This window comes from Panicum virgatum, chromosome 8K (genome assembly GCF_016808335.1).
Source record: "Panicum virgatum strain AP13 chromosome 8K, P.virgatum_v5, whole genome shotgun sequence".
Classification (NCBI taxonomy): Eukaryota; Viridiplantae; Streptophyta; class Magnoliopsida; order Poales; family Poaceae; genus Panicum; species Panicum virgatum.
This window is the reverse complement of record NC_053143.1, coordinates 41,784,210-41,809,678: the sequence shown is the minus strand read 5'-3', so window position 1 is coordinate 41,809,678 and position 25,469 is coordinate 41,784,210. Positions and strand designations below refer to the sequence as shown.

At 47.9% G+C, this 25,469-nt stretch overlaps 2 protein-coding genes, 1 long non-coding RNA gene and 1 other non-coding gene across 4 annotated transcripts; 2 read left to right on the top strand and 2 right to left on the bottom strand.

The window, feature by feature from the left end:
* The first annotated feature begins 513 nt into the window (after window positions 1-513).
* On the top strand, window positions 514-652 carry LOC120646570. Its single transcript, XR_005664474.1, has one exon. It is a non-coding gene; the product is annotated as a small nucleolar RNA Z247 (small nucleolar RNA).
* A 7,663-nt stretch (window positions 653-8,315) lies between these two features.
* LOC120645756 (ice-structuring glycoprotein-like) lies at window positions 8,316-8,840 on the bottom strand. Its single transcript, XM_039922502.1, has one exon. It carries the CDS (start codon window positions 8,838-8,840, stop codon window positions 8,316-8,318), a length of 525 nt encoding a protein of 174 aa, XP_039778436.1.
* A 2,169-nt stretch (window positions 8,841-11,009) lies between these two features.
* Window positions 11,010-11,597, top strand: LOC120646315. The gene is made up of 2 exons (XR_005664377.1): window positions 11,010-11,139; window positions 11,233-11,597. It is a non-coding gene; the product is annotated as an uncharacterized LOC120646315 (long non-coding RNA).
* Window positions 11,598-15,724: 4,127 nt separating this feature from the next.
* Window positions 15,725-17,107, bottom strand: LOC120645755 (F-box protein At5g25290-like). The gene has a single exon (XM_039922501.1). The coding sequence runs from the start codon at window positions 17,105-17,107 to the stop codon at window positions 15,725-15,727; it is 1,383 nt and encodes a 460-aa protein (XP_039778435.1).
* Between the last annotated feature and the right edge of the window lie 8,362 nt (window positions 17,108-25,469).

Sequence of the window (25,469 nt, the reverse complement as noted above, 5' to 3'; positions counted from 1 at the left end):
CTTCCCAAATACATCTACTATCACCTTTCCCTGACCATGGCGTCAACATCATCTGCGGCGCCCCTTCCCCTTGGTCCTCCTGTCACCGAGAAGCTTACTCGTGACAACTTTGTGCTTTGGAAAGCACAGTTCCTCCCTGCCATCCGTGGTGCCCAACTCATGGGTATCCTGGACGGCACTACGCCCGCTCCTCCGAAGATCGTCGAGATCGAGAAGGATGGCAAGAAACAGATCGTGGCCAATCCGGCACACGACGTCTGGCTGGCAAAGGACCAGCAACTCCTTGGCCATCTGCTGAATTCCCTCACCAAAGAAGTGTTGGGGCAGGTCGCCACCCTCACCACCGCGGCGCAGGCCTGGACAGCGCTCGAGACAATGTTCTCGGCGCGCTCACGGTCGCGGATCACGAATCTGCGACTTCAACTCGCCAACCTCAAGAAGGGATCCACCTCGATGGCCAACTACCTCGACAAGATGAAGACAATCGGAGATGAGATCGTCGCGACTGGTAAAGTCATTGATGAAGATGAGATGGTTGGTTACATCTTGAATGGTCTAGATTTCGATTATAACCCTGTCGTATCCTCCATTCTTGGCCGTACTGATCCCATCACCATGAGTGATTTATATGCTCAATTGCTGTCCTATGAGACTCGTCTTGAGATGTTCAGAGAGGACGGTGGACATTATCAGTCCTCTGTCAACGCTGCATCTCGAGGCCGTGGCGGTCGTGGACGCAATTCACGTGGTCGAGGACAAGGTGGTCGCTCCGGTGGTGGCCGGGGCAATGGAGGCATGCCCAAACAGCAACAGCAGGGCTCTGGAGTGTTGGTACCGCTTCGATGAAGATTACCAACCATCAACTAAGGTCGCAGGTGCAGCGACTACAAGCTATGGAGTCGACACCAACTGGTACATGGACAGCGGCGCATCTGACAACATCACAAGCTCGTTGGAAAATCTGTCTGTCCGTGACAAATACAGTGGTGGAGATCAAGTTCATGCAGCAAATGGCACAGGTATGAAAATCAGTAATATTGGTCATACGGTTTTACATACCCCTAGTGCTAAATTGCATCTCAAAAATATTCTCCATGTTCCTAGCGCTCACAAAAATCTCGTTTCCGTTCATCGTCTTACCTCTGATAACAATGCCTTTCTTGAGTTTCATCCAAATTATTTTTTCATCAAGGATCAGGCCACGAAGAAAATTCTTCATCGAGGAAGATGTAAAGGGGGACTTTATCCTCTTGAGCACCAGCAGCATGGAGTCGTTGGAGTCAAACAAGTTTATGGAGTCAATAAACCATCTACAAATAGATGGCATAGTCGTCTAGGGCATCCTGCTTTTCCCATTGTCGAGCGTGTTCTTAAAAACAATAATCTTTCTTTCTTTAGTGATAATGCAGTTGAGTCGGTTTGTGATTCATGTCAAAAAGCCAAAAGTCATCAACTACCTTATGGCACATCAAGTAGTACTTCTACTTTTCCTCTTGAGCTAGTCTTCTCTGATGTTTGGGGACCAGCTCCTACTTCGGTTGGGCGTTATTCCTACTATGTGAGTTTCATTGATGATTTTAGCAAGTATACATGGATCTACCTTCTCAAGAAAAAATCTGATGTTTTTCAGGTTTTTCATGATTTTCAAAACCTGGTCGAAAGAAAATTTAGTAGAAAGATCATCTCCATACAAAGTGACTGGGGCGGTGAGTATGAGAGGCTCAATTCCTTCTTCCAAAAAATAGGGATATCACACCGAGTGTCTTGCCCTCATGCCCATCAACAAAATGGCGCTGCAGAGAGAAAACATCGTCATATAGTAGAAGTAGGTCTTGCTCTCCTTGCAAATGCTTCCATGCCCCTTAAATTCTGGGATGAAGCTGTTCTCACAGCCACCTATTTAATTAATATTCTTCCTAGTAAAGTCATAGACTTCGACACTCCCTTTGAACGCATCGTCAAGGAGAAACTAGACTATACGTCTCTCAGGATTTTTGGCTGTGCATGCTGGCCAAATTTACGACCATATAACACCAAGAAACTTGCCTTTCGATCTATTCGTTGTGTCTTCCTTGGATATAGTGCTCGGCACAAAGGCTTCAAATGTCTTGAGCCATCCTCTGGAAGGGTTTATATCTCTAGAGATGTCGTCTTTGATGAAGCTGTTTTCCCTTTCTCTGAACTTCATGAGAATGCCGGCGCACGTCTTCGCAAAGAAATTCTTCTCCTTCCAGATCATCTTCTTCCTAGGGGTATGGATCGTACTGACCTTATTACTGCTAACACACATGTGCCTAGTTGTGATGATAAAATGCAGGGACAATCGGGTGAAAATCTGGAAGAAAACGGTGCAATTTTTGCACCAAATCACGGTGTACAAGCGGCACAGGATAACAGGAGCTCTGGCACGGATTTTGGAGCTGATTCGCCCGCATCTTCCAGCACCAGATCCCAGGAGGATTCACCAGCAACATCATCTGGTCCGCCGTCCAGCGAAGCGTCACCGCGTGGGGGGGCAAACGTGCCTGCCTCCGACAGTGCCCTCGACAGCGCTGTCTCCGAAGCTGATACGGCGGCGGCATCTGGATCCTCTACGTCGCATGAGTCTACACCATCTTCTGTGGCTGGCTCGCCTTCAGCTTCCTCTGCTGTTGAAGAATCTCCTTCGTCCCTGCGTCCAAGAACACGGTTCCAAAGAGGCATTATCAAGCCTAAGAAGTACACTGATGGCACGATCAGGTATGGTCTTTTGTGTTCTACAGGAGAACCTCAAAATTTGCAAGAAGCTCTAGATGATCCGAAATGGAGAAAAGCCAAGGAGGAGGAATATAATGCTCTTCTCAAAAATAATACATGGCATCTTGTTTCGGTCAAGAAAGGCACTAATCTGATTGATTGCAAGTGGGTCTATAAAGTTAAAAGGAAGGCAGATGGAACCATTGACAGATACAAGGCCAGACTAGTAGCAAAAGGATTCAAACAAAGGTATGGAATTGATTATGAGGATACCTTTAGTCCTGTTGTTAAGATTGCTACGGTTAGATTGGTTCTGTCTATAGCTGTCGCTAAAGGATGGTGTCTACGACAATTAGATGTACAGAATGCGTTTCTTCATGGTATTCTGGAAGAGGAGGTTTATATGAAACAACCACCTGGTTTTGAGAGCAATGATGCACCCTTCCTAGTGTGTAAATTGGACAAAGCTATTTATGGGCTTAAACAGGCGCCTAGAGCGTGGTACTCAAGATTGAGCATGAAACTGATTGAGTTAGGTTTTAAATCTTCCAAGTCGGATACTTCATTATTTATATATCAAAAGGGTAAAACAACAATGTTCATGTTGATTTATGTTGATGACATAATTGTCACTAGCTCGTCCCAGGAAGCTGTGGTGGCTTTACTCAAGGATCTCAAGAAAGATTTTGCTCTTAAGGACTTGGGTGATTTACACTACTTCTTGGGCATTGAAGTCAGAAGGGACAAAGAAGGCCTTGTGTTATCTCAAGAAAAGTATGCTAAGGACATACTTTCTCGTGTAGGCATGACAAAGTGTAAAGCCACGGTAACTCCATTGTCTAGTACTGAGAAACTCTCAAGGACAGATGGAGAAGCGCTTGGACTTGAGGACAGTACAAAGTATAGGAGTATTGTAGGTGCTTTGCAATATCTAACTTTGACACGACCAGATCTTGCCTATTCGGTGAATAAAGTCTGTCAATTCCTTCATGAGCCAACGACAATTCATTGGACGTCAGTTAAAAGGATCCTGAGATATATACAGTTGACAAGTGGACTCGGGTTAAGAATTGGCAAAACCAGCTCTACACTTTTAAGTGCTTTTTCGGATGCTGATTGGGCCGGTGATGTTGATGATAGACGCTCTACAGGAGGATTTGCAATATTTTTTGGGTCTAATCTTATCTCTTGGAGTGCTCGGAAACAACCAACAGTGTCTAGATCAAGTACAGAGGCAGAATACAAATCTATGGCCAATGCTACAGCTGAATTAGTCTGGGTTCAATCACTTTTGGGAGAACTCGGAGTATCTGTTGCTCAGGTTCCTTGTTTATGGTGTGACAATCTTGGTGCAACGTATCTTGCAGCCAATCCTGTGTTTCATGCTAGAGCAAAACACATAGAGATTGATTTCCATTTTGTCCGAGAACGAGTTGCAAATGGACAGTTACAGATTCGGTTTGTATCATCCAAAGATCAGCTAGCAGATGGCTTCACCAAAGCTTTGCCTACCAAACAGTTTGAAGATTTCAAGCACAATCTAAATCTTGAGTATCACCACAGTTTAGATTGAGGGAGGGTATTAGAGATATAGTCTTGTAACCTTTCCTTGTATGACACGGCTATGATCGTGTAGATAATCTTGGTTGTTAGTGCACGTGCGATATCTTGAGTATCTAATAGGTTTGTTAGAGATAACTCAAGAATATCTAACCTTGCGCAACAACTTGTAATCTCTTGATGTAATCTTGTTGAGCATTGACTCTATATAAACACGAAGCCGTGGTGAGCCAAGATAGGCAACCACGTTCCCATATTCTTTACATGGCGAAACTATGCACAAGACTGATAGGTCGAAAATCTTTAGCTTCCCATGCTTCAGCCTTCTTGGGAATGAGAGTAATATATGCTGAATTCAGTAACCCAAGCTTCCTTGCCTCCCCCTGTTGAAGAGTGATCACAGCTGCCATGAAATCCGCCTTAATGATTGGCCAGCAAGCCTTATAGAATTTGCCCGTGTACCCATCAGGTCCAGGAGCCCGATCTGCTGGGAGGGATTTAATTGTTGCCCACACTTCATCTTCAGTTATTGGCGCTTCTAGGGCAGAAAGATCAGGGCCAGTTCTACGGAATGCTGCCAGATCAAGAGTAGATGCACGCTGTGCCGCCGTGCCCAGAACACTGTCAAAATGCTCAAGAAGGATCTGGTGTTTATCATGCTGAGTCGTTACTATCCTCTCACCCTCTTTCAGTTTGGCGATAAAATTCTTCCGCTGTCTGTAACTGGCCTGCTTATGAAAGAAGGAAGTATTTGCATCTCCCTCTTTTAAGTACCTGACACAAGAACGCAATCGAGCGATCGTCCGTTCCAGGGATGATAAGACAACAGTGACGTTTTAACTCACGTCCTAACCAGTCCTCACCATCAGAAAGGGAGCGGCTGTCCTGAGCCATTTCAAGGTGGTGCAAAACATGTCGAGCGAGGGCATGCTGCTCCTTAATGTTCCCCGTTTGCTTTTGGCTCCAAGATTGCAGAGCCTTTGCTAGGCGTTTCAGCTTAATAGAAATACGTTCCAAAGGCCCGCAAACTGGCACCAGTTCATCCCACGACTGCTGAACTGTTTCAAGAAATCCTGGGAGGCGTGGCCAAAAACTTTCAAAGTGAAATCTTCTCTTGCCCACAGCCCCATCGCAAAGACCCAGAAGCAATGGGCAGTGATCAGACATCTCAGTAGCAGCACTTTGCAGCAGATTGTCAGGATAGAGGTCTTCCCAATCGTTCGTGCATAGAACCCGGTCGAGCTTGACAAGGGTAGGAGATTCTCTCTCATTAGACCATGTATACCTTCTTCCCCACAGCGGGATCTCTTTCAATTCCAATTCGTTGACAAAGCGTCTGAATCTTCCCATCATTGCTCTGTTTACATTGTCATTGTTCTTGTCTTCAGAGCAGTAAATCATGTTGAAGTCGCCGGCCAACACCCATGGGCCAGGGTGTAACGAACATGGCACCATTTATGCCATTTCGAGTGATTTTGGTGATCGAATGACAACACAACACTTGGACTAATATGATTGTTAAGATGATCATTCTCAGGCTTTTAGGTTCAAGTGATGACAAAGAGAAAGAGAAAATAGGCGTAGCAAGGCCCGAAGGGCAGCCCCTGAAAGCTCTTCGGATCAGGAGCACCGGAAGAACCGATGCCTAGGCATCGGTGCATCCGACGCTTGTCGGAAGAACCGACGCCTTGATGTTTGGTGCAGGAGGAAATCGAAGCCAAGTCAGCCAATAGGCACCGGTTGAACCGACGGTCCAAGAAAGGACATCGGTGCATTGGGCGTCCTTTGTTCCAGAGACGATGTCAAGTGCCCAGGAGAAGTTTCTTCAGCACCGGTTTAACCGACGGTGCATCGGAGTATGGCATCGGTGCAATGACGTCAGCGCCCAGGAGAAGATTCTTAAGCACCGGATGAACCGGTGATGCATCGGTACAAAGCATCGGTTCAACCGGTGATCACTGCGTCAGCTGTCAGAAGCTCAACGGCTACTTTGGGTTGTGAGTGACCGGATGAACCGACGCTACCCCTGCCAGAGGCATCGGTTCAACCGGTGATACGCAGAATTCTGCTGACCGTTGGAGCAACGGCTACAAGACTTGGTGGCCTATATATACGCCTCACCCCGGCCATTTGAAGATTGCTGGAGTCCCAAGACACCTCATACACATCCAAGAACATCTCCAAGCTATACAATAGCTCATAGATCATATCCTTAGCTTATAGCACTAGCTTTGTAAAGTGTGAGTGCTAGATTAGCTCTTAGTGAGTGTGATTGCAAGGCCTTGAGCCTTTGTGCTGTGGTTCTCTAGTGAACCAAAACAAGATCTTGGTGCGCCGGCACCTTGGAGCGTGAAGCTCGCCGGCAACGTCATCGACCCTCCGACTTGGTGTGGAGCGGCGACGACACTTTGTGCGGGGGACGTGGAGACCCTCATCCTTTGTGGAGAAGCTCCTTAGTGGAACCCGGGGCCAAGGTGACCGTGATTGTGTTCACGAAAGAGACTTGGTGGCCGAGTAGCAATACTCTTAGTGAGTGCTACAACAACGTGGATGTAGGTGTGCCTTTGTGGCTAACCGAACCACGGGATAAACACCCGCGTCAAGAGTTTGCTATCTCCTATCCCGCTCTTTAAGCTTCCGCATTTCATACTAGCAATTTGTATGCCTTTACTTTCATAGAGTAGTTTCTTGATAGGAAAGGCTATAGGTTGCTAAACTCTTTTGGGATAGGGGTTTTACACTAGAACAACCTAGTTGCACATCTAGATAGCTTGTTTTAAGTTTAAGTTTTGTGCAAACTAGTTGGAGCCATAGGTCAAAGTTTTTATTAGTGCCTAATTCACCCCCTCCCCCTCTTAGGCTAGAGCACCCGATCACTTTCACAGGGCAACTGGATCGGACCTCGCGAAGATCAGCAAGAAAGGATATCTTGTCCTCATCGCATTGAGGACCATACACTCCCGTCAGCCACCATGGGGACCTAGTACTGCCGCAGAGAAGCACAGACACGGAGTAACGATGAACAAGATGTTGTATAACCGAGAATGTCCCATCACGCCAAGCAATAAGAATGCCCCCTCTTGTTTGCTGTGCAGGCAGAAACACAAATTTAGAGAACTCACGACCAAGAAATGAAGCCACATCCCATTCAGATATGTGAGACAATTTAGTTTCTTGCAAGCAGACCACACAGGGTCTGAGATCATCCACCAATTTCCTAAGATTGTCCCTTCTTCCTCTGTCATTAAGACCCCGAACATTCCAAATCAAAATGCTAGAAAAATCCATAGAAACCAGCCAAACAACAAGACCAGAATCAACACCACCTAGTTCACAGTAATTGAGATGGCAGCAGCTCTGGCATGCCCCTCCGGAGGGACCTCCCATCCAAACAAGGCTGAGACAGCAGCAAGATGATCGCTGCTCAACAAATGATTGTAGAACTTGGAGTAGCGAGCAAGTGCCTCATCCGAAATTCTTCCGTCCTCATCTGCCAGGCCAAGCTTTCTACAAACTTTAGTCGCTGACACCCGGTCCAATTCAGGGGGAAGGTTGGCGAGCCGGCGACTACGGCGAGGCAAGCTCACCGGCCCAGCAGTTTTTCTTCTCCTCTTGTGGACAGTCGGCGTTGGCGCAAGGGCTTGAACAGGTTTTGTCACTTTCCCAATGAAGTCCATCACAGCTGGGTTGGAGTTGTCCTGCCGTCGTGATGCCCTGGTGTAGGTGATCAAATCATCAGGGAGGACCCGCTGGTTCAGAGCAGGACCAGGCGTCACCGTGGTCGCATGATCCTCTAGCACCCCCAGAACGGACCCATCAGCAGTGATGTCAGGGGCATCGGGCACCAGAGCACACAGAGAAGATGGCAGTGTGGAGCTCAGCAAGTGTCCCACAGCCGGAGTCACAGGGATGTCGTCAACAGTGCGAGCTAGAACCGGAGACATCCCCTCCTCAATAGCCGGAGAGGGCCCAACAGGCGAAGCAGCGGACAACACCGGGGAGGTCGCGGCGGCCGCTGCCTAAGCCGCAGTTGAATGTTCCTCAGCCGGAGTCACAGAGATGTCCTCGACAGTGCGAGCCAGCACCGGAGACACTCCCTCCTCAATAGCCGGGGAGAACCCTTCAGGCGAAGCAGCGAACAGCACCGGGGAGGTCGCGGCGGCCGCTGCCTCAGCCGCAGCAGAAAGTTCCTCAGTCGGAGTAACAGATATGTCCTCGACAGTGCGAGCCAGCACCGGAGACATCCCCTCCTCAACAGCAGGCGAAGCGGCGATCGGCATCGGTGTGGTCGCGACGATCGCTGCCTCAGCCGTAGCGGGGGAGGACGCAGCAATTGTCACCGTCGCCAAGGTAGCAGTGGTCGCGGAGGTCGACATCTCCACCGAAGGCGGGGTAGACGCGGCCGCAGCAGGGGTGATCAAGGTGGTCGCGGTAGTCGATCGCGCCACAGGAGAAGCGCCGATCGCCTGCTCGTCAGATGGCGAGATGATCGCGTCCGTCGAGGGGGGCGCGCAGTGAGATGTGGGGCCAACGTCAAGAGCCATGGTTGTCGGGTCCACCAGTCGGCGGCGCGGAGGAGTTGAAGCACTCCCGACGACGGGGGGACATGTTGCGCGGTTGCGCCTCGCCCGAGGGGAACGTCGAGGGGGCGTGAGTAATTGCACGGTGGCTCCCACCAGGAAGCCCATCAATGCCCACCGTCCTCGGGGCCTGGGATGCCGGCACGGAACGCCGCACCCATCGTCGACGGCGGCGGCGATCAGCATCGGGTGGAGGAGGCGGCGGCGTAGGATCATCGGAGGACGACGGATCGCCGCGTACCCGTGCCGAAATCCGCACCGGGTAGACGACAGTATGCCGAACGGACGCATTCTGCTGTTCCTCGACCTCAGGCTCAGGGATCACCAAGTCGATCTCCGGCGGGAAGTGGCTCGGATTGTCGCACTCGCACCATGCAGAGATGCGGAGGACCTCTCTTTGCATGTCAGAATCGGGGTGAATGTCTCCGGCCACGCAATTATCGCGGAGGAGTTGAGCCACGGTCTCCCACTCCCAAGCGTGCGCTGGGATTCCCCGGAGCTCGACATCCACCGCCCCAGTGAACGCCGCAGCGGATGACGCAAAGAAACGCGACCACCGCCTGATGTGGAGCCGGCCAGGGGGAGTGGCAGGGGGCGCCCTTCGTTGAAAATCCGTGTAGCCAGGTGCTCGTCCAGCAAGATCAAGAGGAAACTGGCAGGTCCAAGGTAGCTAATGGACAGCAAGTTCGCCTCGATCTCAAACCGGGACGCAATCGCAGGGACAATGCGATCAGCCAGGCGGCTGGGATCATCAGCAATCAGTGAGAGAATGAGGGCCCTCGAAGCCAGGCGCTCCTCCCGCAGCGAGATTGAGGCCGATCGATTAATCACGCAGCGCGGCCGAGGACGAGGCTACACGTCGATGGACACCCGGCGATCATCGCCACAGGAGATGTTGGCCAAGGAATCATCAGATTCGTCCGGGTTGGTGGGCGGTGTCGAGGACGGAGCGCCGCGAGAGTTGCGACGCTTGCGAGTACGCCGCCGGCGTCGACTAGGCCCAGCAACATCACCCTGTGCGTTCGTCGCCATCACCGGGGAATCTGATGCTGCCATTGTTGGAGTAGAGGCGGAGGAGATAGGACGCCAGACCAGCTTGGAGCGGGGACCCGTCGTCGGGGCCACACGCCGCTCCGGGCAGTCGCGACACCGATGTCCCGTAGTCCGGCACCAGAAGCACCGAGCCCTAGAACGGCACGCCGCCGCACGGTGCTGGGAGGAGAAGCAGTTGAAACATTTTCCCCGGAGGTCCGCCGGGACACGCCGTCGGGGGCGCCGCTCAAGGCGTCGCAACGCCTTCCGCGAGCGACGGCTCACCACGGACTGCCAGCCATCCGCATCAGGGCCAGCGGGGCGTCGAGGGGGCGGGGGGCCATGCAGGACAAGGCGGGGAGGTGCCTCCACCCGTCGCGACCTGCCTGGAGAGGTGGGGTTCTCCGGCGTCGAGGAGGCGTGTGCCGCCACGCTCGCAAGAAGGACCTCCCTGAAGGAGGGGGGCGAGTTGCCGCCTCAGGTTTTGCCTGACGGCGGAGTATCGCAGCTCCAGCGAAGGGACTTGGAACGGCCAGGGAGTTCGCCGGAGGGAGGTGTCCTCGTCGCCGCGGGGGAGCAGGGAGAAGGGGTGGTTGCCGGGGCCGGAGTGACCGCCGGCGTGGGGCTGGTGGAGGGGTTGGCGGCGACGGGGAGGGGAGGGGGCGAGACGAGAGCGCCATCTCTCCATCCGTCCCGATCAGGATCAGGTTTGGTTCTTTTGCTGAGATTTGCTGTTCAATGCCTGTGAGAGAACCACTTTCTTGGACTCTGCATTTTCTGAACATGTGAACGCTTCCTCATTTATGCTTGTTAATTTCCTTGTTTCTTTCTTCTCCAATTAGTGCAATGAGGATGAGGATTACAGGGAACAAGCTGACCAGGAAATGAAAATGCATCAGAGCTATCGGATCAAGGCCCTGCTCTGCCGAAAAGGTTACACTTACTGCCTTATTTGCCACCTTGCTAGCGGAGAGAAGGAGCTGCCTAAAGATCAGAACAAGGTAATATGTCCAACTAAAAGAATTAGCACTTCAATGCAAAACCAACCGTTTAAATTATTAACTCATGTGCATTCCTTATACTTTACTAAAAAAAATCAGATAGAGCATCACAACATAACTGCTCACTGCTGTCCTGGGATCAAATGTGTGAGGGCGGGTTGCTTCACCAGGGCTAGATACAGCCGCGACATTGGTCTACACCAATATGTTTGCCACAAATTGTCCTAGGGGTAAGTGGAGTTAACTAAATCATTCCACCTTTACAATGTACGTGTAAATGTTTCAATTTATTATCCTAAACATTCATGCTGTCTATGTTTCAGATTTGCTTGCTGGAGAACAATGGATTTGCATAACTGCTGAAACTTAATCATTCGGGCAAGACTGCAGTGACAGTTCACCTATCTGAAGATACCACTGTTAGCCCTTTAGCTTGTGCAGTAACTTTTGGTAGTGCAAATGATTAGTTCTCTTTGTGGTTCCTGAACCAACCCTTGAGGATTTGGTACCTTTTGCTTCATATGATGTGTATCTTTATATTGTACGTGTTAACATGTTACGGATCAGGATGGGATGGATAAGTAGTACATCTGCTGTTTCCAGTTTTGAAAACTGAATGAAGTGAGAGTAAATGTATTGTGTTGCACTTATTTGCCTCTGAAAATATTACACGCCAGCAATCTAATGATGGGTGAAGTATGTGCTCTAGGAGTCCTGTGAATTTTGTGTTTCTGGGTTTTGGATCCTTGGTTATTAGGACTTAGAGAATTATACTCTGTATATTTTCTGAAAGCCATCACCAGTGCCAATATCACCGGCTGGTTCAGCCAAAACACAACAATGGGTTCAATTGTATTTAACACAGCATTTGACAGTTTTTTTCACCATTGCATGATCTACAAGTAGTTTTCCAAGGGAAGCACATCCAGATTTTGTTTATTGAGAAAAGATTTCTTATAAAACCTTAGGAGATTTTTGACTGTGAGTAAACTTTAATCTATAATAATTATCTTGGTCAAGTGGTTTGACAGGAAGAAGAGAAAATTTTTAGTTTCTGGAAGATCACAGTTGGGTTTGGCACTGTCAGTTAACTGACAGTACTGAATGGCTATTGCCAATTCAGTTTTAAGAATATGGTGAAATGGTCACTTTAGCCTGAAATTTTGGAAGAATCTGGATGTAGGAGAGGGATTTACATATGAAAAATGGATTCCTTGTTATATGGTTAACATGTTACAGTAGGGATTGAGTATCATAAATTAGATTTGAATGGTTAAAATAAGGATCAAATTGGAGCATCGGGTTGTACTTGGAAGGTTCTGACGAAACTGAATGGATTCATCCATTCGGTTCCCTGCTTCAGAGTAAAATCTGGGTGCTTTAGAGGCAGAACTGAAAGGTGTGTCTTAAACAGAAGTTGTATGTAAATATGAAATCTACAACTTTTATTTTGGGATATTTTGAAGTACAGTGAAAAATTTTGGAGAAAAGTGCACTGCAACGCTCAGGGTTTGAAGAGTCTAGTCTGCAACTGTGAAAAACGGCCTGAACCTGCCTTGTTCTGAGGTAATTTCGACCAGGTTAGAGGCCTAAATTAAGGATGTTTCTGGAAGAAAAGTTTTAGAGAAACGTCAGGGATACAACTTTCGTTTTGGAATATTATGAATTTTGGTAATGAAATTTGTGGAAACAGAGGCTCAAAGATTGGGGTTTTGCACTGAAACACACCCTATTCAGACTGCTACAGAACACCGTGTCTGAACATATCATCTTCCACTTCGCGCCATTCTGTTCCCCAAACCGAGCTCTCTGTTCTTCGCAAAAATTCGTCTCCCTCGCATGATCTTGGTTTGATTCCTTGCACACACGACCTCCCAGGATCACTACAAATCCATTCGAACCCTTCCCGGGCCAAATCCTTCACGGCAGCTCCGGGTCCAAAATCATCTTCTTCCTCGGGTCGTTGTCGTGCTGGGGGTTGCCGGTGAGCATGGTCCTCCCGACCTTGGATTCCAGTTCTGGGTGGTCTAGAAGCGATGAAAGAGGTTGTATATGGGGTAGGGGCTGTTGGTCGGCCCGTTTCGTGGTCGGGATGGCCGGAACGTTGTCGCGCCACCGTGGCCGAGCCGTGGCCATGGGGGTCGCCGCTGAGCCCTGTGCTCTGGCGCTTCCAGGGCCAGGTTGGGAGTAGGCGTGCTCCTGTGGTGAGGGTGCTGCTGTCTTGGTGGTCTATCGGGGCTGTTGGGGGGGGGGGGGGGGCGGGGGGGGGGGGGGGCGGGGGTGGCGGGGGGGGGGGGGGGGGGGGGGGGGGGGGGGCGGGGGGTGGGGGTGCTCGCCATGGCCGGCCGCTATGCGTCGTGCCTTGGTTGTCGCCTGTGTCGGCGTTCTGGGTCTGGGCTTGTGTTGTGGAGGAGATTTGGGGGCTGGTGCGCGTGGGGGGCTTGGGGGCGATCCCTGTGCGCGTGCCGGCCTGGTCTCACGGCAAGCTCGTCGCCGGCGTGCCAGGGGCAGCCACCGTGGGTTATGCGCGTGAAGAAACAGAGGAAGGGGAAAAGGAGTTTGGGGTAGAAGAAAAGAAAAGTGAGGGGGTTTAGTGAAAGAAAGCAGGGTTAAGTGGAGAAGGATGAGGGTGAAGGGGGTTTTCTTGTAAAATTGTGTAGATTTTACTAGAATTAGATGTAAATTCTGTTTTCTTCCATAATTCTTTATATTTGTAGATTTATCCAAATCTAACAAGCCCAATTTTTCAAGGATTATTTTATTTTCTTTTATGCATGAGAACTCTTAAACTCTAAGAAAAATAATAATAGTATCGAGTATTTATTTCTATGCCTTTTATTTAAGGTATTTAAATAAGTACTTAACAATTATAAAATGTATAAAATTATGAATAATTGTTTATTAATCACATATTCTTGATAATTCATAGGAATTAGGTTTTGAGTTAGAAATTAATTGTGAAACCCTTTTATTTAATAGAAGAAAATGCATAAGGTATATTTGTAATTAAGAAAATGGTGGGTTAATTCTTTTGTGGGTAGAATAGTGTTGACTTGCAACGTTATCATGAGATAAGTTGTACAGTCTTATTTTATCAAAAAATTTGCACGCTAATATTGACTTGCATCCTACCATAGAATCTAAAGCACCTGAAGTGGAGTTTGTGGAATTATCTAAAGATCCCCTGGAGACCGAGGAAGTTCTTGATCTTATTCCTATTGTGGAAGGGGTTTTTGAAGATACTAACTTAGCAGGGACTAAAGGCCAGCCCCGATGCATTTATACCTACCCTTTTTATAATCGTTATAAAATCATAAAATTTGGTTTATTTCATGATTGTGCATTACTTCTAGGAGTTGATTGCAAGCCAATTCTCTTATGCATAATCCGTCCTTGTTTAATAGGACAACTTTGCCACCTTCTCAAATTTAACTTGTAATGTCCTATGCTTAGCAAAGCTTAGTTGTTACTTTATAGGAACCATGTTACTTCAATACCTAAGGTTAATCTAGATCTCACTTTAATCAAGGAAATGGCTTGTTTTTAAAGTTGTGGGCAGAAGCTAGCGATGTGGTTCTGCCCATTGAAATTAATTTTTTTAAGGACCGTTCACTGTGTTAATCTTTGATCAAGTGATACTACCTGGTTGCTTACTGCCATTGGGAACCAGTAAGTCCGGTGAGTTAGTTGGCTCTTGGATTGGAAATGATTTATACTCGTGCTTGGCGAGTGAGAGAAAGGTAGGGGTGTAGCCTGAAACTCACATTGGAGATTAGGCCAGGCGTGGGGTCCCATGTGGGGGTGCGCCTCTGGGTTTGGGTAACTTTATTTTCGGTCCTTTGGGTACGGCTAATTGAAAGGTTGTTACGTACAGTCCCCAGAACTGTACATAACTGATAATTAGGTATCTCCTGCAGTATGTAAATCGATTCGGATCGCCGCAATTCTCGGTCATGAATGCACTTGATCATCGCTTGAGCATCATAGTTAAGAAAGATATTTGTGTTGTTTTTCCTTGAAAGTAATATTACTGGATGTTTAGTGCTTCTTGTTATGAAAAAGACTTTTATCACCTAGATGTTAATTAATTATTAAATTGGAGTAAAATCACAAAATAAGGACTTACCATTAGTAAGCTTTATGCAAAATTGTCGAGTCAGCTTGTCCACTAAAAAGTCCTCATACTCCTTGCAGTTTTATTTTAGTTTATTTTATTTTCGGTTAGTCGGGTCAGTCTTGCTGAGTACCTTCCTACTCAAGGTTTTATTTTTGTGGTTTTTCAGAAGTGCATCAGCCGTCTACTGAAGAGGAGTACCCGAAGAACTAAGTATTTGAAAGGTCTCCAAATACTTAGTATGAGTGGTAGATGTAATATTTAATTACCGCTTAAATTCTATCTATGCCTAAATATGAATTTCCAAAACTTTAAGGAGAGAGTCCGAGAATGTGGTTTGTTGGCCAAATTAAGGATCCGGTGACAGTATTTCCTGCCCAAACCTTTTGCCAAATGAATAATTTTGATGAACACGTGCATTAATTTAACATATTTATATATATTTATATAGTTTTTTCTGATAGTTAAATTTGACAAGCATCCCAAATAAACTTTAAATGATGAGGGATTATTATTTAGCCTGCTGTTCGTTTAGCCACCCACAAACATTATTTACAAACATGAATGATAGCTCAGTGTTTTATATTATATTGATAAATTCTAGCTCTAACGAAAATTCATGAGTCAAGAATATATGATTCAATAAACTCAACATACATATTTAAACATGGAAAATACAATTACAGTTTATAAAACAGGACCTATTCCTTTAATCTTGAGCTCATCTTTGTAAGGTTAGGTGTTATCCATATGGGAGCTGGCCAGCTGCACCAACACTGAGGAGGCACAATTTCTTCAGCACTGTTACTTTCCAAATTGAAAACACATATATCACGGCAATTTCTCTTCCAAGATGCTATATATCTTTGACTGTCTGTCAAGTAGGCATGATTTGCCTTCAATGATGGATATTCTTCAGCACCTAGACAATACGTCTGGCTATACCCAAGGAACAACACATGGTCATGCAGACTATTAATTTCGACGAGCTCTTTTGCTTCCATGTCAACTTTGTACAACGTGATTTTCCTAGTTTCCATCTTGATCTCTGAAATTAGTTCCCATTGTACAGGCTCTGGAGCATCCTCGCCCACATCGCCCTCACCTTTGACATCCTGTTCCCTCCAAACTAGCAGCAGATCTCCTGATGACGTCTTAGTAATGTATATGTGTTCATAAATAAAGTTCTTTGTTTCTTCCATAATCACCTTCCTTAAGTTAGTAGGGCCGGTGAGATCAAAAGCATCAATTCTGCAAGCACCTGTCACTGCATACAGTACGCCATCCACGTACATGCAGTCTTCATAGGAATCTCTTGCTGCCAGCAGTGTCCATTTAGAATCTCCTGGTCTTGCAAATGAAAGCTCATATGGTTCGTGGATCAAGACCACAACGTAGCTTCCTGAAGAGGCCTCATCAGGGAACACAAATGCCTTGGAGTAGAGGTCATCACGCAGCTCATTGAGAGCAAGAATTGTTGGGTCACGGTAAACCTCTTCTCCGCTGAAATGCGACAACTCATACTCCTTAATCTCACCGGCGTCGTCCAAGATGGGCTTGACCTGCTCGATGGTGGTCACCGGTGGGAGGGCGATCTGCTCACCGGTGATTGGGTTGACCATGTGCAGCTCCGACCTCTCGTCGGCGCTGACCAGCCAGCCATTGGAGGAGCCAATCAGATACCGGCTGCGGATCGCCAGCTCCGGGAGCGTGAGCCTGTAGACCCTGTCCTCTGCGAGGTTGTAGAGGCAGGCAACGTTATCCGCGTCAGATTCAGATGTGTAGAGGAGGCATGGCGTCTGTGGCCGATGGTAACATCCATGGCTGAGCAGGCTGGTGTACGCAGCGTGCCACGTGGAGCATACGGCGCCGGCACGCAGCAGGTCAGGGATCTCTAGCAGGGCAAAGATGTCCATCAGGATGTCCACCGGCAGTTCAGGCCGGTACTCGCTGACATCGTCCTTGAGCGATGGTCCTGGTTGATGAACATGCCCAATTCCCTGGAGTGCCTTCAGTAAACTCGGAGAGGAGGAAAGGAAGAACTTGGAAACAGCTCGCAAGAACAGATGGCGAAGGCTCATCATGGCTGCTCTGCTCGTGCTGTACATCTTCATCAGTACTGGACAAAGCCAAAATTGGATGTCTCGCTCTCGCTCTCGCTTCGACAAACTGTTGCAATGATGCAATCTGCTGGTTCTCTGAACTTTCAGTTATATAGGCCGGCCGGCAAGTCCAAGCAAATTCCGAGTCCGAAATAGTGGTGAAATCAGAGTCCGGAACAGTACTGGCAAAATCTGAGATCGACTCCGTGGAGGTCTAGGAACGCGTCATGCCCAGGAACGGAGAGAGGGGAAGCCGCTGCCATGCCCAGCCTCGATCGACCGCGTGGCGCACGGCGACTGCAGCGCCGCGCCGAGCCACCCGAAGCTGGCCAAAATCCAACATACTTGAGGCTGTAAATGGATTGGGAAGTTGGGAGAGACAGTTTCCTGATGCTCTTGCGCTGCCGTGGATGAAGGGAATCGACGGAGGGTGCCGGGATGGCAGCGATAGCTTGCCACCTCCTTGGGATTGACGGTGGATACGTTGAATTTTGCCGCGAATTCGATCCGGTGGCGACAGCAGTGGACAAGAACGGCTCGGTCTGAACCTGCTCTGTTCTCTTCTGTTACGTCTCTGAAACAGCAAGTTTGATCCTCCTTTTTCTCTCAAATTCATATACAAATATTGGAATTGGATAAAATAAAATTTGTAGAGAGAACCTTCCTCTATAACTTTTGTGTTGGTTACTTTCCCCAAATCTGCCTCTAAAGCCTTTAATTTCTGCCCTGATTATTGCATTTTTACTGAATTCGGCCAATAATATAATGCAGTGCTTCAGTCATAAGCTCAATCCTGCCAGGTTTAAACCCAAATATTTGCAAATTCTGCGTATAAACCTCGAAATCTCCCAAGATAAAAATTTTAGGGAAGAAATTACTCTACATGTTTCTTTCTATGCACCTTCTCTGATTCAGCCTCTATCTTGCCCAAATTCGGTTGCCACTAAAGAACAAGGCTTTCGGTTAACTTATTCAAATATATCAACATTGATGCAAATTATTTCCCCAATTTGCTACTAAACTTCGAAATCTTCCAACAGGATAATTGTAGCCCTATGTTCATCTCCATTTTCTTTTACAGGCATTTCTTCAGATTCTATCTCTAACTTGTATAAACATTGGTCTCATCCCTGCTGTGCACATCTGTTTCAGACTGAACTCCTCAGAACCAGAACATTGCAGCTCCATTATCTCCAACATTCACTATTGTACTTAAAAATCTCCCAAACGCAAAGTTATTGATTTGATATTTCTCTACAACTTTTGTTTCAGGAACATTTTTCTGATTTGGCCTCGAACCCTTTCAAAAATTGCTCTGAACAGTTAGGGTTCAGGCTACTTTTTCTAAAGTTCAGCATTTTAATTCAAACTACCTGTTTTTGACATTGATTTTGAATGACCTTACAAAGGTTTTCACCCAAAAAATGACACCTTATTTCTTCCCAAACATCCAGCTTTGCATCTGAGTACTTTTCATGCATGGTTGATCTACAATGTCTCATTTTATTTAGGCTCAAATTTGAGCATTATGGTTGTGCAGCCACACTTTGAAATATTCAGGTGTGTTACTATTTCCTTCCAACTTTGAACACTTCAAATGTGTCCAGGTCATTCTCCAAACTGTTCAATCATGGTTCCATTGCTAAGTACATATTTTGCACTTCATTTTTCATGTTGACTAACTGTTGGCTTGCTTGATAAAATTTCCAACTAATAGCTGCTAACCATGGCTTTTCCATCATTTCATGAAACTGAGGGAATTCTCACTCTTTTCTTTGGAATTTGAATTTCAATCTTCAAATTTGAACATCGCTAAATATTCTGTTTGATACTTTCTATAGAGTTTGGCTTCCAAACCTTTCAAAGTTTTTAAATGTGGCCAAATTTTGACTATGTTTGACTTTCCCTTGTTCTTTTCCGCTCGTTTTCTTTTTCTCTCCTCCTTTTCGTATCCTTCACCCTAGTCACTTAGGGTTAATCCCTGCTCATAATAATATTGGTTGTCACACCCCATCAGGACGACGGGATGGGGCCGGCGCAGACGCCGTGGCCGAGGCGTCATGATGGCCTGGCTGGCCAGGGGTTTGCGTGCCAGGGGTTTCTCAAAGGGGGCGTGAGTGCGCGTGCGCATCCCATCGGCCCTGGCACATTTACTGCTCTCCACCGGTCCATCCTTCTCGTCTCCCAGCGGGTTGGGGGGTTAGATTTGGCCATTGGAGGGCGCTAGACACCCAAGTTTTGCTAGGGGTCGGGAGGTTGCGACGTCCCTTGTCAGCGGGTGGCCTGATCCTCAGGTCGCCGCCTGATTAGGGTGGTAATAGGTCATAGCTCTAGTGACCTCTTCATAGCCCAACAAGACTATTAAATTTTTTATCTCAAAATTGTATAAGATTAGAGCCCAGCCCCTTTAGGCCCGGCCCTTAGATTTTCTAGGCCAAAATCTAGAGCCCTTTACCACCCCTATGCCTGATACACGGGGCCCGTTGGTTAGTTCACCTTGCTCCATGGGCCCAGCTTCCTGGGCTAGTTTCACCTTGGTGGTTGGGCCTAGGAATTCTTTCTTTGAGGTACCCGTGGTACGTAACCGTCGTTATTATCACAATAAAATTGGATCTTGAGGGTGTTGCAAGGAAAAGAAGCCGAGTTGATGCACGGTTGAGAGCCACATTCTTTTGCCTTAGCCCTTTGGGTTACCTTCATACCGCAGGGTTCCTAAATACATGTTTGGTCCCCAAATATTTTGAACCGTCATGCTAGTGAGAAAAAGAGCATGACTAGGGAGATATATTATCAAAAGAATACCGAATAGAGAAAATGTTTACCTCGTTATCATTTTCTTGATAAAACAATATTTTTGATACTTCAAACCAACTCTAATAAGGGTTAAGTTCTTTTAAAAAAAATCAGAAACTTTTAGTTGACTAAGAAAACTAAATTATAAAGTAGTCCAACATGTTTAGTCTATTTATGTTGTAATCGGAGATTTTTTTTTACTACACATGAGAGTTATATAGATTAAATCGAACTATGAAGGACACGTGTGTGAAACCGACCTAACAACAATAAGAAGCCAAACGTATGGTAGATCATGATTCTGAAATTTAAATATACTCGTTTCAAAAATTTTCAAAAAATAAAATATGAAAGCTCATTGTTCTGGTGATATTCAGTTTATTAATTTTTCAAAAACAATTACTACACATTTTATTTTTTTCAAAAATTTAAATATAAATGGTCGTTTCATCCTCATCGTCAGGGTTGCATAGGTCGTCGTCTGGCGGATGCTTTGCCGCCGTCCTTTGCTTGCTCTGGCGGATGCCTTGCCGCCTTCATCTTGTCGGTTGGTGATCGTTTCGAGCGGATGCTTTGCCACATTGACATGTTGTCCAGGCGAATGCTTTGCCGCCTTGCTAGTTGGAGACTTTATGCACCCTTGTATTGATTTTGTATTTTTTGCAGGTTCAGTTGTATAGTCATGTCTAGGTTTTGTGGGTTAGAGTGAGTTTCCTCCCCCGCTTGTTCTTGTTGTTTCTTGTTTGGTGTAGTTGAGGTCACAGCCACCAGCTTGGTGGTGCTCTTTAACTGCCTTAATAGCCTCTATCTATTAAGGTTTGTAATGGCCGTATTGTTTTCCTTTTAATGAAATACATGCTAAGGCACTTTCGCGAAAAAGCATGGTTATCTCTACTATATACTTGAAATGCTTTCGTGGCCTAGTTCTTTTTATATTTTTCAATTTCTTTCGTGCTAAAAAGAACAGAAGTTTTATATTTATAAATTTTTATTTTTTAAAATTTCAAACTAGTCTTTCGCTCCGTCATATATGAACTTCAAATAAATTAGAAATAATGATATATTGTATTCGCCACCACGTTACTACGGCACTGGGTGTGGCGGTGGCGTCCTTCTCCTCGCCGCGCTCGTTGGCCTCGGCCGCCAGGCAGGCGAGCCGGAGGGGCGGCTGCTGCTGCTTGGAGGCCTTCGCCTTCTTGTTCGTCGCGACGAACTGTGACGACGTCGCGCAGGGGCACTGGCCTCGCTGGGTGGTGACTTGTGAAACTCGTAATGCCTGAGTTTCGACTCTCGACGTATTCCCAGAATGAAAAATTGCATTCGCAAAGCTAGTCGGCGGCCGCGGCAACGAAGCGGCGCGACCGACCAAATTCAAACGCGCGGGCGGGTGGGCTGATTAGCAGTTGGGCCTTTATGAGTTACTTGTTTTTTCGCCTTGACTTGTTTAGTTGTTAGTGGGTTGGGCCTTTATTAGTTAGTTATTTTTTTTGCGAGAGCCTTTATTAGTTAGTTAGTGCGCATGTTTTGTTAGGCCGAATACTTTCACTGCTCACCCCCATTGTGCCTGGTGGGTCTTTCCCGTTCGTCGATTCACTCGGCGGCGGCGGCGGCGTCAGTCGCTAGCCGCTCTCAAGCTAACATCCGTTTGCATGTAAGTGTTAATGGATGAAAATGCTAAATTTTAGTACTAGTTTATTCAAACGGAAGTATTAATAGATGGAGTTAAACTTTATGCAAGATTTAAAAATTTTAACATGTGTACGAGTGCTAATATATGCTAAAATTTAGCACTTAACTTTAGTTCATTTAAACAGATCCTAAGTTATTTTGGTTTATTTGGTTGGCGCATAGCCTAATGCGGTGGAGAATCGAGGGAGTAGCTTTGTTGCCTCGCTAGCCGGTCCTAATTTCTGGAGTTTCTCGCAATGTCGCCGCAAAGATGATATTTTCTGCAGTGTATTTCCATCTGAACCCTTCTGAAGAGAAGGTGCTACTGGAGTAATGCTTCCGTTTGCTGCGGTGGTTTGGTCGAACATTATGTTATCCTGACCATAGATCCTTGAATATGAGATTGTGGAATTCCTGTCAACTATGTCAGCTGATGATGGTGCCGCTGTTATCCTCATTTGTAATAGTATGATGAAGCCCTGTTTGGTTTGCCCGTGCTACTTCCTAGCACAACTTCTTTTTTTCATACATGGAGTACTAAATAAAATTTATTTGCAAAATCTTTTTACGGATGGGTGTAATTTTTCGTGACGAATCTAATGATAGTAATTAATCGATGATTGGCTACAATAATACTACAGTAACCAACCTCTAATCGTGCGGTCAAAGGTCTCATTAGATTCGTCTCGCGAAGTAGCGCAGGGGTTGTGGAGTTAGTTTTGTAAACTGACTTTATTTAGCACCCCTAATTATTAGTCAAAGTTTGTGCTATGTGTGCTAGGGGGCGAACCAAACAGGACGTTCGATTTTGGCACAGCATTATTCCCTTTTATAATGGAGCTGAAAAGGTTGGTGTCCCAGAAGGCTTTATGGAACTTGACACTGCACGTCTCCCAGCTGACCTGAGCATTTTCTTCTGTATCTCTTGTCTCCTACATGTCTCTCGGCAGTATGATAGGTGAAATGCTCATTGATTTGACTGCTGATACTACAGATAGTGAAATGGATTCTGGAGATGAGCTGATTGCTCAAAAGGAGATCCCCTTGGAACCACATATTTCTTCTGAACAAGATACATCCTCGCAGAAAAATACCCATGGTGCCAATGAATTTGGAGAGTCCTCAGTCAGAGCAGGAGAAACGGTGGTTGGCGAAGGACATACATACCTATCAGCTGTAGTACATTTGAAGTTTGGTACTGGAGAACCAAGTATGACACAAGTCCTGTTTTCTCTCATCTGGTAGATGCCAGACAAACTGCCATTAAGTGGTAATTTGAGGTGCTTCCACAAGTTGGTCAGATCTGGGCCATCTATATGAACTGGGCACCTGACTGGGTTACATCCAGCAGCAACGCTTGCGAATTTGTTGTCGGCCAGATAATTGCGTGCACTGAAGCTGGCACAACGCTTATGCTTCTTACTCAAGTTCGTGGTTACAGATGTGTGTTTAAATCTGACAATAAAAAGGATTTCGATCTGATGATACCTTCGGGAGAGAATTTGGGGTTGTTCTCCAATCACATCTCCTTCTGCCTGACCAAAGAAAGAAGTGGCACGCTCCAGGGCTTCTATGAGCTTGATCCACTTTCTCTTCCTGACGTCTTTCTCTCCGACGACACATGACAGAGTAACTGATTGGAATGTCAAGGCTGCTCCGAATCAGTAGAACTGGACCTGATTTTGTTCAGATTGATCAACCGATATGTTCTGCCGTCAACACTCTATGTGTACACATAACATATGTTGATGGTGTGGCATGCTACTGGTCGATTGCCATTCTGTAAACAGCCATGTATTCACTGGTACTTTGTATGAGCTCACAAGGTAGCCAGTGTCTTTTGGTAGGGTTCTACAGTTTGCAGGAGAGTGTATTCAGCAGCAGGGGTCCTTAGGCTGTTCGCACTGCTATCCTCCACAGCCTCCTAGAGGAGCGTTTGACGGAAGAAACGGCTGCAGCGGCATCCTCCACAGCCTCCTATACGATAGGGGAAGGGCCGAGATCCTCCAACTGTGAAGGCGATGCCGTTCCTCCTCTAGGAGCCCACGTGGCGCGGGGCCCGCAGCCCGCCCGCCCGCCGCGTCGGCCAGAGAGGTCGACCGCGCGCCGGACCTCGCCCCTCGCGCATGTGCCGGCCGCGCCCCGCATCGGCCGCCCACCGCGTCCGCGCCGCCGCCGCCGCACCGCGCCCCCACGCATGCCGAGGAGCAGAGGAAGAGAGAGGAGAGGGGGCAGAGAGGGAGTGAAGGGGGACGGAGAGGGAGGGAGGTGGCGGAGGGCCGCCGGAGCGCCTGGATCCGCCGCCGCACCGCCATGGCCTCCACCGCCAGGTGGGGAGGCCGCAGATGCTCCCCGCCGCCGCGCTCGAGGAGGGAGGAGGGAGGGAGGGAGGCGGCCCCTGCTCCGCCGCCGCGTGCAGAGGTCGCGGAGCTCGGCGTGCCCCGCGACCTCTGCGCCGGAGGGGAGGGAGGAGGAGACGGGCCTCGCCGCACGCCGCCGCGGACGGTCTCAACGCGCGTCGCCGGCCGCCTGGCCCCGCGCGGAGGAAGAGGGAAGCCCCACGTGAGTGCGCCGCCTCGCCGCCGGCACGCCGCCGCACCGCAGGCCCGCCGGAGTAGGAGAGGAAGGGGAGCCGCCGTGCCTCCACCTCGCCTTGCGCGGAGGCCTGGGGAGTGGGGAGGCCGTGGCCGGCCGCGGAGGGAGGCAGCTCCGGCGCGGCACCTGCCATGGCCTCCGCGCGGGCTAGCTCGGCACGGTGTGCGGGCCTCCACTACCGGCGCTGTCGAGCAGGGAGGGAGGGGGTGGAGGGAATGAGGGAGAAAGAGTGGAGGGGCCGGTTGGGGGGATTTAATAAATCTGACAAGTGGGTCCCTCTTCTGGTAGTTGGTGTAGAGTAGAAGTATAGAGGATGGATGAGTGCAGTAGAATATCACTATAAGAAATCATTTAATCTGTGACAGTTTTTCAGCGACACTTTCAGAAAACGTCATTAACAGCACTAATCTATCACTAATCTATGACGTTTTTCTATTTTCCGTCATGGATCTGCATTTTGGATATTGAAGCCCAAAATACAGTGACGTTTTGTTAAATTCGTCACAATCTGGCCCAGTTAGCTATGACGTTATAGCAAATTCGTCACTATCAAATCGTCACATTCAATTTCTTAGCCTGTTGCCACATGCCAGGCGCCATGTCACCGCCACGTGCCTGTCCACGCGCGCCATGTCACCAGGGCAAGCTCCATGTCAGCTGAACAAATTAAATGAGTTTTTTTTCAAAAATTCTGAGGGGGGGGGGGGTTCGAACCTGGGTCGCAGCACTGAAGGCCAGAGCACATTACCACTAGACTATTTGCTCGGTTGTGGAATAGTGTGGCTTTCTAACTCTTTTATTCTGTAATAAATGGGTTCTTTTCTCATCACACAAAATTACTAGGCGAGATTCTTTTCGTATCGCTCGGGCCTATCCCGTCGCACTGCTTCCGCCGCCGCCATGCTCGCCGTCGCCGCACCCTTGCCGCCCCCATTGCCTAAGGCTCACACCATTGGCACCGCCGCCTTCAAGCGCCGCCCCTTCAAGCCCCGCCGCCCACCATTTGCCGGATCCCGATCTGACCGCACCCCGCCGCCGCCAAATCACAGACGTGCTCCCGGTGATTCCCGACGTTCCAGGCGTTGGGCGGCCACCGCGCCAGCCACAGCCGCCCCAGGCCCTACCAGTACGCTGGAGGCGCACAACGAGTGCACGGCGGTGGCCGGGACGAGGGTGCATGGCCTGCTGGCGCCATTGCCGCACTAACATCGTCAACGACCTCGCGAGCACGACACCGAGAGCATCACAGTCATGCTACCCTGACTCCTCTTGCGAGGCACACCTTCTT